This window comes from Vanacampus margaritifer, chromosome 19, assembly GCF_051991255.1.
Source record: "Vanacampus margaritifer isolate UIUO_Vmar chromosome 19, RoL_Vmar_1.0, whole genome shotgun sequence".
NCBI classification, from domain to species: Eukaryota; Metazoa; Chordata; class Actinopteri; order Syngnathiformes; family Syngnathidae; genus Vanacampus; species Vanacampus margaritifer.
The window spans coordinates 1,600,807-1,616,254 of NC_135450.1; the positions used below are offsets into that span (position 1 = coordinate 1,600,807).

At 42.1% G+C, this 15,448-nt stretch overlaps 1 protein-coding gene across 8 annotated transcripts in view; it reads right to left on the reverse strand.

Annotated features, from left to right (window-relative positions):
- Window positions 1-15,448, reverse strand: part of epha7 (eph receptor A7) — a 148,537-nt gene that overhangs the window by 48,428 nt on the left and 84,661 nt on the right. For 6 of the 8 annotated variants that reach the window (XR_013289320.1, XR_013289321.1, XM_077551869.1 and 3 more), the window contains 4 exons: window positions 7,659-7,844; window positions 7,341-7,402; window positions 7,066-7,275; window positions 5,508-5,657 (listed from right to left, as the gene is read on the reverse strand). Coding sequence is in view for 5 of the 8 variants with exons in the window: in XM_077551869.1 (XP_077407995.1) it covers window positions 5,508-5,657; window positions 7,066-7,275; window positions 7,341-7,402; window positions 7,659-7,844 (608 nt within the window). In the remaining 3 variants the exon portion in view is untranslated. Of the gene's footprint in view, window positions 1-5,507; window positions 5,658-7,065; window positions 7,276-7,340; window positions 7,403-7,658; window positions 7,845-15,448 lie in introns of those variants that run through there. The other 2 variants (XM_077551872.1, XM_077551873.1) reach the window with 2 other exon arrangements.

Below are 15,448 nucleotides of genomic sequence, written 5' to 3' on the forward strand. Positions count from 1 at the left end.
CACAGAAAATTTTGTGTTTGGACTATGGAAACACACATACTACCAAATGAAAGATTGGACTCTCATCTTTCATCAGAAAAAGAAGTTTGTTTCTACCTTATTCCGTTTTTCAGTAATCAACAATAGAAAATGGTTAGTTTCACCCAAATTCTCTGTTTTGGACCAAAATACGGAGAAATCAAGCTTTTAATGAAACTATATTATTTCATGCACTCTAGTGAATTTGACACCTTTTTTTTTTCCATGAATGATGCCACAAACACCTAAACAGTGCTTTACTTCTGTAAAACACTACCACCAACAATGAAAAAGTGTTTTTTGATAGCAAAATACGTTTATTTACATTCAACAGTGTAACAATTTGACAAAACAATTTGGCAAACTATTTACAAATGTGGGCAACTGTGGTACTATTTACAATTGTGTGGATGTTTCAACTTGAGTTTTTCTTTTTGTGTAACACTCTCCTGCGTGCAAGGGGACGAAGCAGGATTTGCACAACAGATTAGTTTCACTGCGATTGCCCCTTCGCGTGCAGACTCTACACTTTCTTGCCGGCCTTTTTTTTCGGGGAGTAGCAGGTATATACTGCAGTGTGTGTTTGGCCATGTTGCCATCAAGTCGACTCTGAGGATCATGATACGGTGACGTTACGGTGGTGTTACGTCTGGCTTCCTCATGTCCTTCAGTTCCTATACCGGGTGGTAAGAGATGTTCTGATCCATCTTATCCACTCCATTCGTGGTGGCATCGTAGTCCAGAACCAGTGTCTTCTCCGTGATCAGACTGTACCCACTCCTCCGATGAATATGCATTGGACTCGGGGTACTCTTCATCGTCCAATTGAATGTCTGCCTGTGCACCACGTTTTCCGGCGTTAGCATCGCTAGCCGGTGAGGCTTTACGACGTGATCATAGCCGCCGCGTCAACGCTTCCAACTTCGGCGTCAACCTCGGAGTCACCATCATCATTGTCGTCATCAATGTGCTCTTTAGCATAGCAAGGTCGATGCCTTTCGTCTTTGAAAAAATTGCTCAAGTGTGAGCTGCTTGCAACCGGTCGCCATTTTCGCTTCCTCAGCCATTCTCCCCTCAACACTCTAGCTCCGCCTCACGTCTTCTACTACTGACGCCTACCCGATCTTGTCCAAAGAGAGTCATCGCTGCCATCTAGTGCCCAAAAATAGTCATTATACTAACTAGATCTACTTGATACTTTCAGCACAGCTGGCCAAGGCTTTCCTCCACCCGTTCCCCCCCTCCAAAAAACATAGTGAACATCTTTTAACGTCTTTGGCAGTCCTCATTTGGATTTTACTAAACGTTATTAAACGTTTTTGGCAGTCAAAGAGTTAAAAAGTTTAAATTTGCCCACCAAATTTGAAGAACCCCTGTTATGTTAATTATTTTGACATTTATTGTTATAAAGATGTCTTCCACATTTTTTGATCTACTGCACAGTGCACACTCTTATCCTCTTTTTCTAATCAGCTACTTGCATAATTTCAATTGGAAAAAAAGACCCCAGTAGTTTGATATGAACAAATAGTCTGAATGTTTATTAAAAGCTTTACTTTAATGCATGTAGTTATGTTTATTGCGCAAACACCACCTTTAAAGGATCTGTGTGCACCTTATCAAATTTTTACTCGCGATTGCCACCTCTGGCCCAAAGTGGAACTGCAGCATCTGCGTCAGGCTCGTTCATGGTGCACGTGCGAGTACGTGCATGATCTTAAAGCAACAGCCACAGTTGACAAACGAACACATGACTTCAAATGAGGTTAAAAAAAAAACTGACAATTTGTAAGTTACCTCTTTCAATTGTATTTAAAATTGTGTTGATCTGTGATTTCATGTTATTTTAATAGTAATCTTATTTGTACTGTATATTTGTACTTTGCACTGTAAAGCACTTTTTGACTCTCTGAAAGCACCCTCTAAAAAAAATTACTTTGTTGTACCGCAACTTTTTCGGAGTGATGGGAGTATTCAAGTAATAAAAATGAATAAACTTGGTTAGTAGGCCTACCAGCAACATGAAAACAGCAAACAAGATTTTTGACCGTGTCCCTCGGGGAGTTCTGTGGGGGGTGCTTCGGTATGGGTTACCGAGCCCCCTGATACGGGCTATCCGGTCCCTGTACGACCGATGTCAGAGTCTGGTCCGCATTGCCGGCAGTAAGTCGAATTTGTTTCCTGTGAGGGTTGGACTCCGCCAAGGTTGCCCTTTGTCACCAATTCTGTTCATAACTTTTATGGACAGAATTTCTAGGCGTAGCCGAGGCGTTGAGGGGGTCCGGTTTGGTGGCCTCAGCATTGCATCTCTGCTTTTTGCAGATGATGTGGTGCTGTTGGCTTCTTCAAGCCGTGACCTCCAGCTCTCACTGGAGCGGTTCGCAGCCGAGTGTGAAGCGGTTGGGATGAGGATCAGCACCTCCAAATCCAAGACCATGGTCCTCAGTCGGAAAAGGGTGGAGTGTCCTCTCCGGGTCGGGGAGGAGGTCCTGCCCCAAGTGGAGGAGTTCAAGTATCTTGGAGTCTTGTTCACGAGTGAGGGTAGGTTAGAGCGGGAGATCAACAGGCGGATCGGTGCAGCGTCTGCAGTGATGCGGATGCTGTATCGGTCCGTTGTGGTGTAGAAGGAGCTGAGCCGAAAGGCAAAGCTCTCGATTTACCGGTCGATCTACGTTCCTGCCCTCACCTATGGTCACGGGCTGTGGGTCATAACCGAAAGAACAAGATCACGGATACAAGCGGCCGAAATGAGTTTCCTCCGCAGGGTAGCCGGGCTCTCCCTTAGAGATAGGGTGAGAAGCTCGGTCATCCGAGAGGGACTCAGCGTCGAGTCGCTGCTCCTCCACGTTGAGAGGAACCAGTTGAGGTGGCTCGGGCATCTGGTTCGGATGCCTCCTGGACGCCTCCCTGGGGAGGCCCCGGGGACGACCCAGGACACGCTGGAGAGACTATGTCTCTCGGCTTCCCTGCTAAAGCTGCTGCCCCCGCGACCCGACCCCGGATAAGCGTTAGAAGACGGACGGACGGAAGATTGTTTACCTTTTTGTAGCTAATATTCTGTGTCTTATAAGTTATATGATTGACAAGACACTTATTTTATTTTGAGATGCTAAAATTAGCAACATTACTCTTACTTTTTATAGATGCAACTGGTTTCAACTTTGTATCTAGTGGTGTTACTGTTCATGGGACGAAATTTTAACTGTACTAATACAACTACTGCTTTCATTTATTGTACAGTATCATCACTACCAATAGTGTTTGGGGCAGTAATAATTGCATGACATGACTACAATGTTTATTGTACAGTTTCATTACTACTACTAATGTGGTTATAGTATTTTGACTGACATGTCTTTTATAGTACAGTATTATCAATATTACTACTACTACTACAACAGTTCGTGGTTATAGTATTTTTACTGACAATTGCAGCTTTCATTTACTGTACAGTAATACTACCAGCAACCAGCAAGGCACAATATTGCCTTCGTAAGAACCGGGGAGAAGCCACACCAACGCCTGAGCCAACCCGGGAGGCTGCTCGTAACAGCACAGGACTGGCAGTTGCATGTTGACCTAGGAAAACAACTCAAATTTCCAGAAAAAATCACAGTGACCACACTCAGGCCAGACATTGTCTTGGTGTCAGAAACATAAAGAAAAGTGGTCTTGCTGGAGTTGATTGTCCCTTGGGAAGACCGGATGGAGGAGGTGAATGCCGAAGTAAGGGGTGGAGGACCTAGTGCAATCCTATTGAGATGGGATGCAGATGAGTTGGCCAGTCACTCATCAGAGCCCTCAAGAGCCTTGGAGTGAAGGGACTGCACATTACGAAAGCCATCAGGATCATCATGGTGTTATGGTTGTGCTTTCATTGCGTTGTGTTTTTTTCAGTCTCTGATTGAGTAGAGGGGGTGTCCTCCTACGCCGTACCTGTTTCTCATTCACAAATCAACGCTTTATAAGGTCTGGAACTGCCGACACTCCTCGTCAGAGTATTGACCTTGCTACGTCCTCGCCCAAGAGCTTTATTCTGACTTTGTGTTCCAAATTCCTATCTCTAGCTTTGTTTCGTTTCCAGTTTCGCACGTGAGTCTTTTGACACATAGTTTTATGTTGTTATTTCCTCGGCTTATTGCCTTAGTGCTTGTTAACCACGTGTTGAGCCATTTTTGCTCCGTAGTTTTGTGTTTCCTCAGCTTTACGCTTGAGTGATTGGTGTCCACGTGTTGTTTTTCCCACGTCACTTTTAGTTTATCCGCTTTGTATAGCTCGTTTTGTATTATTTGCGTTGTGCAATTCTACAGACCTCGGGTGTATTTCTGTTACTTTATTTTCCTTGCATACTTTGCAAGCGACTTTTGTTAACTGCAGGGATGTGATTTGACCAAAGTGAAATTATCTGAAAATTTAGCCGGGGGTCTAGGGGCCGCTGGTACCCAGCTAGGTCCAGGGCAGTGCCCTGGTGGGGGGACAAGGGAGGCGAAGCCCCCCGGAGCTGATGGGTTTTCCGTGTTTTTAAGTACTTTCAATGCACTCACATTGACAAAGAAATAGACAAAACAACAGCATAAATTTTCAATGTATATTGAACTATCCCATATAAAATGGCAGTTTTAGGCAACTCAAAATCAGTCACATTCAAAAACATTAGACTGCCTTTGCTTTTAAAAACTATCACTGAGAATATCATCATATCTAACTAATGTGATTACTAAGTTAACACATAAATAATGTTGGAAGAGTTCAAATTTCATGAACAAATAATTGTATCATGACCAAATGAAAAGTAACTCATATTAGACCATACCACAAATGTCTTTGTTATAGCAGAAGATGTTATCTGTCAGAGTCATGTGCATACACAATGAACTACTAAAAAAAAAATTAAAAAAAATCGGAATTTTTTTTTGGGGGGGGAGATAAAAAAAGCGGAATTCCGCGAATTAGCGGAAAAATCACATCCCTGTAACTGTTTTTCTCCTGGCTTCGTCTAGCGCTTTGTGTTGTAGAATTCCGTTGTGTACAATTAAATTTGTCAATCCACACCCTTTGTGTCTTTGCGTTTATGCAAGTGTATGTTAAGAACAAGTAATATTACTATTACGACTACCATCAATCATAATAATGAATACTACCAATACTGTCATGGATCACAAACTTCAGGTAACCTAGAGAAATTCAAAATGTATAATCATGGCAGTGATTCAGTGAACATAAAAAAAGGGGAGCAAATTTGTTTGGTTGGTTGTATGCTGAACATGCAAATAATATACACTACATACACACACAAAAAAAGAGAAAAGGATATTAGTGCTACAATCGCAGTCAAAACAACATAGAAAGAATACGAATTTGAATAAGAATAAGAATTTGAACTTATTTTCCTATGTAAGACTCAAGTTTTGAACTTCAAGCTTCTAAGGAAAGCAGTGACTCTGGATAATGGAGAGCGAGAGGGGAAGCATTTTTAGATAGCTACTCACATCTTGATTGGACATGTCCCAGTATGGCCTTTCTCCAAAGGACATAACCTCCCACATGACAATGCCATAACTCCACACATCACTTGCAGAGGTGAATTGTCGAAACTGGACGGCTTCTGGAGCAGTCCACCGGACGGATATTTTTTCACCCTGTTCAGAAAAATATAGGGGAGTGACAATGTTCCAACAAGAAAATTTTACACGAATGCTGAATGTTAATTTCCTTTCAGCTTATCCTGTTAGGGGCTGTTATGCTTTTCCATCTAAGCCTAACTTCTTCATCTTCCTCTCTAACACCATCTACCCTCATGTTTTCCCTAACTACATGCATCAATCTTCTTTTAGGTTTTCCATGAGCTCTTTTGCCTGACAGGTCCATCCTGCTTCTACCAATATACTCAATACTAAATCTCTCCTCTAGGACATGTCCAAACCATTTAAATTTGACCCTAAATCAACTAACTATGGTTGACCCTATATTGCGCTAATTTCTAATTGCATCCAACCTGGTCAGTGTGGCTTTCAAATAACATTCATATAAATGATTCAGTCCAATTCTGAATTCAATAGGACTATATTGTGCATACTAACCTGATTAAGTAGAACATTGAATTAAGGTTAATAACGTAACTGTATCAACAATATTGCTTTGGGATAGCGTCATTTACAAAGAAGCATTTAAGGTGCACTGCTGGACGACATTACAATGCATACAATAACAGTATACATTCCTTGAAAATTCGTTTTACTGACAGATATTCTAAATTGTATTTTTTCCCCTCTTGATTGTCATCTTTTGTGTAGTTTGAGCTTTAATCAGTTCAGTTGTTTAATTTTTTTTTAACAATCAATAATTATCAATATTAACTGTTGTGAAATACTTACATTGTAATACATTTTTCAGCCATATCGCCAAGTCCAACTAAAGCGCATTATATTTAAAAAGGTAATTATTTAACTCATTCACTCCTAGCCATTTTCACTGAAGCAACCCCCTTCGCTCCCGGCTGTTTTACTGGAATTTGACTGATTTTGCTAACAAAAGAAAGATTTGAGTCTCTTCTTTCATCAGGAAAAAAGTATGTTTGTATCTGTTTCCGTTTTGCAGCAAATAGCATTAGAATCTAGCTAAGTTTCATCATTATTCACAAACCTGTTGAACACACTGTCAAAAAGAGCTTGCTGCAACATGGCCCTGGTTGATTTCTTATACTCTGCTGCCACCTGCTGGCCATTTTTTGTAATACCTACCATTGCTTTAAGCGACCTCTTCAGGTCAGAGGCTGCATCAAAGACTTCTATATGCTCTAGCATAAAAAATAAATCGAAAACGTATAAATATGTTTTTGGTACCATGGTAGTATTTAAAATAGAACGTTTTAAATTTATTGGGAGCAAATTAGTAAATCTTTATACTGACCACTTTTGACCAGTGCTAACCACTCTGTCACCATGCTTCAATCAACATCCATTAAAAGAAAAATAATGCTTTTTTTTTTAGTTTAGAAAAAAAAAGTGGGAGTGCACTGCATTTAGACAAGTGCTTGAATTGACTCACGGTAGTTGAGTAGACAGCTTCAGGATCATCATTTATTATCCTGGATAGGCCAAAGTCAGACACTTTACATACAAGATTGCTGTTGACAAGGATGTTTCGAGCAGCCAGATTTCGATGGACGTATCTCATATCGGCAAGATATCTCATTCCTGCCGCTATGCCCCGCAGCATCCCAACCAACTGAATGGCTGTGAACTGACCATCATGTATCTATGCAGAGAAAACTAGCCGATAAGCAATCCTTCATGGGATTTGGGGATACTCAGGATACTCACTCTTAGGAAGGCATCTAATGAGCCGTTCTCCATGAACTCTGTAACAATCATCAATGGTTTTCCTGGGGGGGGGGGGGGGGGTGGGGGGCGGAGGGGAGCATCAGTTACAGCCTGTACATTATGATTAGATAATGAAAACAGTTTGTTCACAAAACATTCCACACGAAAACATTTACAAAATCTTTTTTTTTGTGAATACGTTAGTACTCTAATTGAAATAGTGATCAATTAATAGGTTTACTTGAGAAAAATCTTATAAGGCAAAATGGCTAATTTAATAGGTTACAATGGCAAAACAGAAAGTGTTCCACACATTACCTCTTGTCACTACTCCTTCAAGATGCACAACATTGGGATGGTCGAACTGTCCCATAATGCTGGCTTCACACAGGAAGTCCCTTTTCTGCTTTTCTGTATTACACACTTTTAATGTTTTGATGGCGACTGCAGCGTCCCGCTTTCCAGGTACTTTTAGCCGCCCACTACACACCTCCCCGAACTGTCCTGTATGGCATCGAAGATTGGTTGAAGGTAAAGAGAAGAGAAGCATTTTCATGAATCATTTTTTTCTTTCCATTTTCCAATTGGAAACCAAAAAAGTATGTGACCCATTATTTTGTTAATCATGTTGAAAAATCTAACACAAAAAATGAAAAAAAAAAAAGACTAATTTCATTCTTAAATTTTAGGCTCAGATCAAAAATATGAAATTGACAGACTCAGGACAACTTTGATTTTAATATTAATTAATTGACTGTGTTTATGTGACACAGAAGTTTGGTAACGAGCATTAGCAATGATGTTAGTTGCAGGCGCAACTTTCAGACTTTTATTACGGTTTTACACCACCAACGTGTGCAATGACTGAGCCAAATTGACCCAGGAGCTTGGGACGCGAATAATCGATTAATCAATGGAATAATCGATAGGAGACTTTTATTTTTTTTAACAAAGTCGTTAGTGGCAGCACTACACTGAACAAGTATTATGCTTTGGTCAAATTGTGAATGTACCAAACCATTAAGGAGCATCTCCATTGCCTGAAACAAGGTGTGAAGAGCAAGCATCGAGGAGGTTCCACAAGCTAGCTGAAATCAAAGGACCTCTGATGTATCCTCTCCGGATGTCTTATATAGTGATGTGTCAAAACGGCCGTGTACCAACTGGACGGTAAACAATGCAAGACTTCAAAATTAAATATTTAATCATCTGTTTTTGACATTCCTTGATTATTTTAGTCAAAACAAAGGCAACACATCAACTCAACATTTTATACTGTACATATTTACAAGTGACTAGGGGCAAAGGCTTTGGATAGACCCTGTTAACATTGTTAACATTTTTAATTCTTTATTTTATATCTTAACCATTTTGAATTTAGTTATAGATGTGTAGAGCTGGTGAAATAATGTTAAACTCAATATAACTCGACCTTAACCTATCTGTTATCTTGTTTTGTCTAAATTCCCTTTCAGTGTCCTGCTTGAGAAAGTTCCATCTGACATACTGAGATTCTTTTTTGAGAAAGTGCAAGCTGGCATACTGAGAACCTGTTTCGTCTAAAAGTGAAGAAAGTGCAAGCTGGCATATTGAGATTCTGTTTTGTCTAAATATGAAAGATCAACCTAGCATACTGTGAGAATGTAATCTGATTTTCGTATTTGATGGGAGGAGAAGAGGCGTTTTTGTACAAACTCGGATTGTAATAAAGGGCTGTGTCTCCTGGGGGGAGGGACACACATTCTTGGATGACACTGCTTTGGTGATATTCAATTGTGTGACCAGAGATCTCTGTAATAAATTCTCCTTGCAATGACCCTTTTCACAGGAATCTCATCTTTGATATATTTGGACACGCAAAAGATTACAAAACTTATTATAATCCTTCAAATGGTGACCACCGACGAACGAACGACATTTTACGGGCTGTGGCGTTCACGGACGGATAAGTGGACATTTATCCACGTTTAAGGAATTCTGTCTGTTTGGAAGCGCTGCAGCTGGTATTCGTCTTGTAACATTACATTGGAGATGAGATCTGTGTGAACAGGTAGTGGTAAAATTTGAAGTCGTTTTGTTGGATGCGAAGTCCCTGATTTCGGATTTTACTACGGTGTTCGAACTGTACACGTACGTGGTGACGAGAGCATTGTTTACGGAAATGCCGTCACATTGGTTGTTGCGCTGAAATGGGAAAACAGGCAGACGCAGCGGATTTGCGCCGCTGTTAAGAAGTCAGGAGATTAATGGATAAATTTGATATTAAGAGGTACAAGTTGACACAGCGTATGTACGCCGCTGTTATAAATTTGATACTAAGAGGAACAGGTTGACGCAGCGGATTTACGCCGCTGTTAAGAAATCGGGAGATCCTTGAATAACATTTATTCAGCTGCAAGACAACAGGTTGACGCATGCGTAGCTGAGGATATATTACCAGAGTTTGGTACGTAACGTTACGATGGATTTTGCACAATTGAATCGAATGATTGTGGCAAACAGGTTGAAGCAGGCGTTTTATTAAATTACGGAAAACACATGGCAGTCTCGTTCTGAAGGAATCTTAGAGAGTGTAAGTCCTTGCATTTCTGAGGCAATTGTTAACTAGATGTAGAGTTGGAAACAACATTTCGCTGCAAAGTAGCCTATAGACTGCTTCGTGATTGTCTTAAAGCAGTATTTATTATTTTAAGAGGACAGAGATCATTTTTACATCGCGAAAATGATATTTCATCTTGTCTGATGTACAATTGTCTGACGTCATTTATTATTTTTTTTTTTTTTACGGGGGGCGTAATGAGCTATATTGTCGACTAATTTAATTGTGGTACTACAAGTGAGACGTCACTGACTTAATACATATTTATAGAACTTTAATATAATAATAACTAAGCAGGTTAATGTTTAATATAAGTTACGGGGGCACTTTTGACCGCGACACCGAATAGTTTGACCTGATAGTACTTCCGCTAGACGACTTGAGAGCTTCCGGGGTTTGTAATCGGCCGTTGGCCGTTAAACAATGACGTGAAATGTATTAATTATTGAACGACTGGATGTAGATTTATTGTGGAAAAGGTTGGTTCTCTCCAATAAGATCTGTGGTTTGCTTGATGTCTTTGATGACGGCAGTTTAAGCTGTATGTGTACGTAAACGCCGATCGCTGGTTACAAAAGTGTTAGAGATATATGTATTTTTTTTATATAGAGGAAAAACCCAGACGTAACTGTAAGAAAAGTGTATTAAATGATGATTAATGCTGAAATGTTGACTTTGGGTGGTTCTCTAAAGATCGCTCGGATGGCTGGGATAATAACTAAGTAAATAGTGTTCTATTTTTTCTCGCTTTGTGATAAAAACAGCTGTAGACGACGAATTTACGTAATAAAATAAATAAAACCGGCAGACTTTTTGGAAATAAATGACTCTCCAGGCCTATCGCCATCTCTTCTCTGGGAAGCTGGGAAAGCAGTAATTAGAGGTAAAATTATATCATATTCATCTTATAAAAAGAAACAGGATCAAAAATTAGAAAATGACTTGGAAGATAAAATTAAACAACTGACAGATGAGTACGCAATAAACCCAAATGACCAAATATGGACTGACTTACAAAATACAAAAATACAGCTAGACGATATGCTAACTAAAAAAACAGAGTTTATAATACAACAATTGAGATACAACAACTTTGAATATAATAACAAATCAGGTAAATTTCTTGCAAACCAACTTCAACGCAATCGGGAAAAATCTCTTATAACGGCTATCAAAGGGACAACTGGTGAATGTACACAATCACCAGAAGAAATTAATCAAATTTTTTATAACTATTATCGCAACCTATACTCAGAAACTAACAAGCCTAACCCTGAGCATATTGAGGCATTCCTCAGTAGCTTAAATATGCCTCAGTTAACTACTGAATATAAAGATATGTTAGAAGCGCCACTTACTATAAACGAGTTGTACAGTGCTCTAGATAGTATGCCTAATGGCAAGGCACCTGGCCCAGATGGTTATCCGGCTATATTTTTTAAGCACTACTGGTTAATGCTTGCTCCGCTATTCTTAAGAGTAGTAACAGAAATTAAAACTAATGGTTACATACGTCCACACATGAATACAGCTGCAATTAAACTTTTATTAAAGCCAGAAAAAGACCCCACCCTTCCATCAAGTTACCGTCCGATTTCACTAATTAACACTGATATTAAAATTATTACTAAGGCTTTCACATCTAGAATAGAAACAGTAATCTCGACAATTATTCATAGCGACCAAACAGGCTTTATTAAAGATCGTCACTCTACTAATAATATTAGGAGGCTCTTTAACCTTATTAGCATGTCACAGCGGCATGATAAGAAGGCAGTTATTATATCGTTGGATGCAGAAAAAGCTTTCGACAAAGTTAACTGGTCCTTCCTCTTTGCTGTTTTAAATAAATTTGGCTTTGGGAAATCATTTATCCACTGGGTGTCAGTATTATATGATTCTCCCAAAGCTACAGTTACTACTAATGGGATTATATCTAAGAGCTTTATTTTACAGAGAGGCACAAGACAGGGATGCCCACTGTCCCCTTTATTATTTGCAATATTTATTGAGCCACTTGCAATAGCCATACGCCAGGAAAGAAGGATTCAAGGAATTCACTCTGGGGTAACAGAACATAAAATTAATCTATATGCCGATGATATTTTACTTTATTTCGAAAACCCGGCGATTTCGTAAGGGGAAGTATTTAACTTAATAACTAAATTCTCACAGTTGTCAGATTATTCTATTAACTGGACAAAATCAACACTTCTACCTATTACAGAAAATTCATGGAACCCTGCAAGCCAGGACCCACACTGCTCATTTCCTATAGGTAATTTAAAATACTTAGGCATAAAAATCTCACCTAAATTAACTGATTTAATTCATTTAAACTTTTCTCCACTTCTGGATAACATTCATAGTGACTTGGAACGCTGGAATAATCTTCCTATTTCTTTAATAGGACGAATAGCCACCGTTAAAATGAAAGTTTTACCTAAAATAAACTATTTTTTCTCAATGATTCCATTTAAACCTACGGCTAACTGGTTCCAGTTGTTGGACTCAGCCGTTACAAAATTTTACTGGAATAAAAAAAAAAGCAAAGAATAGTCTATCTACTCTTCAGAAAAGTAAATCCAAAGGTGGTCTAGAGGCACCAAATTTTATGTACTACTATATAGCTAACCAGCTACAATATATCGTTCTATGGGCGCAACCCAACAGAGATACTAACTGTTGGCTGGAACTAGAACAGAAGGATTGTAATAACCTCAGACTTCTAGATTTACTCTTTATTACAACATCAATTAAGCGACATAATTGTTTTAAAACCCCAATGATTTCCGCCACCCTGACTGCTTGGTGGAAGGCATTAGAAATTACAAAAGCCCAAGTGGAGCCCTGTGGGCTTTCTCCCCTATGGCATAACCCTGACTTTCGAATTAACAACCAATCGTTTTATTTAGGTGTGTGGGAGCAGAAAGGAATTACACATCTCCACCATCTCTCCTCAGATAATATGTTTATATCATATACATCCTTGCTCCAAAAATACAAAATAACAAACGGAAATTTTTTACATTATCTGCAAGTTAAAAATATGATAAAGAAACAAATTCCAACACTTCAGGGTGTACTCCTACCGCCTGGTTTAGCTGAAGATATTACCAAGCTTTCTCCTTCAACAACAAAAAAACTTTCAAAAATATATAAGTTACTTTCATATACGGAAAAAATGTCTTTACCCATCTTAAAATGGGAGACAGACTTGTCTATAGCTCCGGAATCTGACTTTTGGATTCAAGTTTGTGAAAACGCATTTAAAATGACAAAACACACAAATTTACAACTTATCCAATATAAAATTATCCATAGAACATACATTACTCAATATATGATGAAGAAAATGGGACTCTCCGACTCCGACATTTGTCTCCAGTGTTTACAAAACACTACAGACACTTATTTTCATGCTTTATGGTTATGCACTCCGGTTATGTATTTCTGGACTAAAGTCTTAGAAAAACTTTCCGCTATCTTGGACTATAGGATACCTTTATCTCCAAACTTGTGTTTGCTAGGTGACCTAACAACAACTGACCTACCACATAAACAATTTCAATCTACACTTGTAGCCCCTACTATCGCAAAAAAAACAATTCTTGTTAACTGGAAAAATAAACAAACTCTGAATATCGACCAATGGCCTAACCTCCTCATAAATCACATTTTAATGGAAAAAATATCGGCCTCAAATAAAAAACAAATATCAAAATTCATAGAAATATGGTCTACGTATATAGGATATTTTAACCTAATTCTGGTTATTTAATTCTGCCTGTTAGCGAGAGCCACCACATCGTGATAACTTACATTGATGTCTCTGCATTTGGCAGTTTGTAACTAATGGTTGTGTTTTTATAGTCAGGAACCCAGTTGCTGCCAACAGGATCGAGCAGATTCACCTCCAATGGGCACTAAGGGCTAATATTCGGATTCACTGCATGCCAGGGGACTAACTCTACAGGTGCTGTCCCCCCCTGGCTGGGCGTGGGCGTGGGCGGGTCTGCTCCTCTGTTGGCTGCTGGGTGGCGGCTGCGTCTTGGTCGTTCCCTGGGTCTCGTGGGGGGTGCTGTGTTGCGGGGCTCTCCCTGGTGTTCGGGGCGGCGCCGCCCCGGCGCGGTCCGTCGCTCTGGGCCCGGCGACGCGGGTCGGGGCCTGTGGGCCGCCGGGGTGCCCCGTGGTTACCTCTCCCCTCCCCCTTCCTCCCCCTTGCTTCCTCTCCCTCTTCGCCTCTCCCCGCCCGTCCTCCGCCTCCCTGTCCCTTCTCCCTCGTCGCCCTTCCTCCTCCTCTCCCCCTCTCTCTGCAGCCCTGCCGCTGCCTCCTGCCCTTCCTGTCGTCTCCTTCCCCCGTCCCCTTCCCCTCCCCTGTCCGCCTTCCTCCCACTCCCCTAGGCCGGGGGTTCCATCCGTGGCCCGGGTCTCGGCGCTCCGGGGGCCGGGAGAGTTGGCGGGATCGGTGTTGTGCCCGCCCCGCTCCGGTGGACCTCTGGGCACTTCGGGCGGGCCCCGGTATCCGGGGGGCGATTGGTGGGCGGATGCGCCCCCCCCCCCGCCTGGTTGGGGGGGGGGGCCCAGCTGGTCGCTCCTCTTAACTCACTGCACTAGTTTTGCACAATACATTTTAGGGCACATAACACACTTTGGGGGGGAGTGGGGTAGGGTGGAGACACCGTCTCCGCCCTGCAGCTCCCCTCCAATTTTAATGCACCACACAACTGGGGGGGCATCGGTTGGGGCAGGCCGCAGTATGGAGCAGTGCTGCGGTCACCTGTTCCCCCCCATTAATTTCTTTTAATGCACCACATACGCTCCTTGACATGCCTGGGAGGCGGGTGGATCGGAGCAGAGGGGGATATCATTTCCCTCTGCTCCGGTTCACCTGCCCCCAATTTTAATGCACCACACACACACACTTATGTATATACACTGGGTGGGGTCACACTCACGGTTTAGGGGTAGAGTTCGCCAGTCGGCGAGCTGGCGAACTCAGTTACAGGGTTAGTTTTTCACTTAGATCGTTGGGGTGACGACCGGGGCCTCTCCCCGCTGGGCCGCCCGTCCTCCGGTGCCCCCATCTCCCCTTCTGCCCCTGGTGTTCCGTCCCTCCGCGTGGTGGGGGGTGGGGTGGATGCGGGTGCCCTCTCCGCTCCGCTGCCCGGCCCCTCTTCGGCGCAGATGCCTGGGTGCGGCGTGTCCCCGGGGTCTGTCGGTGGGTGGTGGTGGGTGCGGGGGCGGCTTGGTTGGGGGGGTGGTGGTGGGGGGGTGCCGGGGTGGGGGGGTGTCTGGGGATTTGGGGACCTGGGGGCGGTTGGGGCTGGGTTGGGGTGTATGGCGGGGGCGGGGGGTCGTGGGGGTTGGGGGCCGGTGGGGTGCCTGGTGGGCCTGCAGTGCCCCGTCCTGCTGCGTTGGGTTGGGGGCGCGGGCCGCGTTGGGGTGGGGGGCGCTCCTGCTCCTGGGTTTGCTCTCCGGCCGGTGGCCCCTGCGGGGCCCGGGGGTC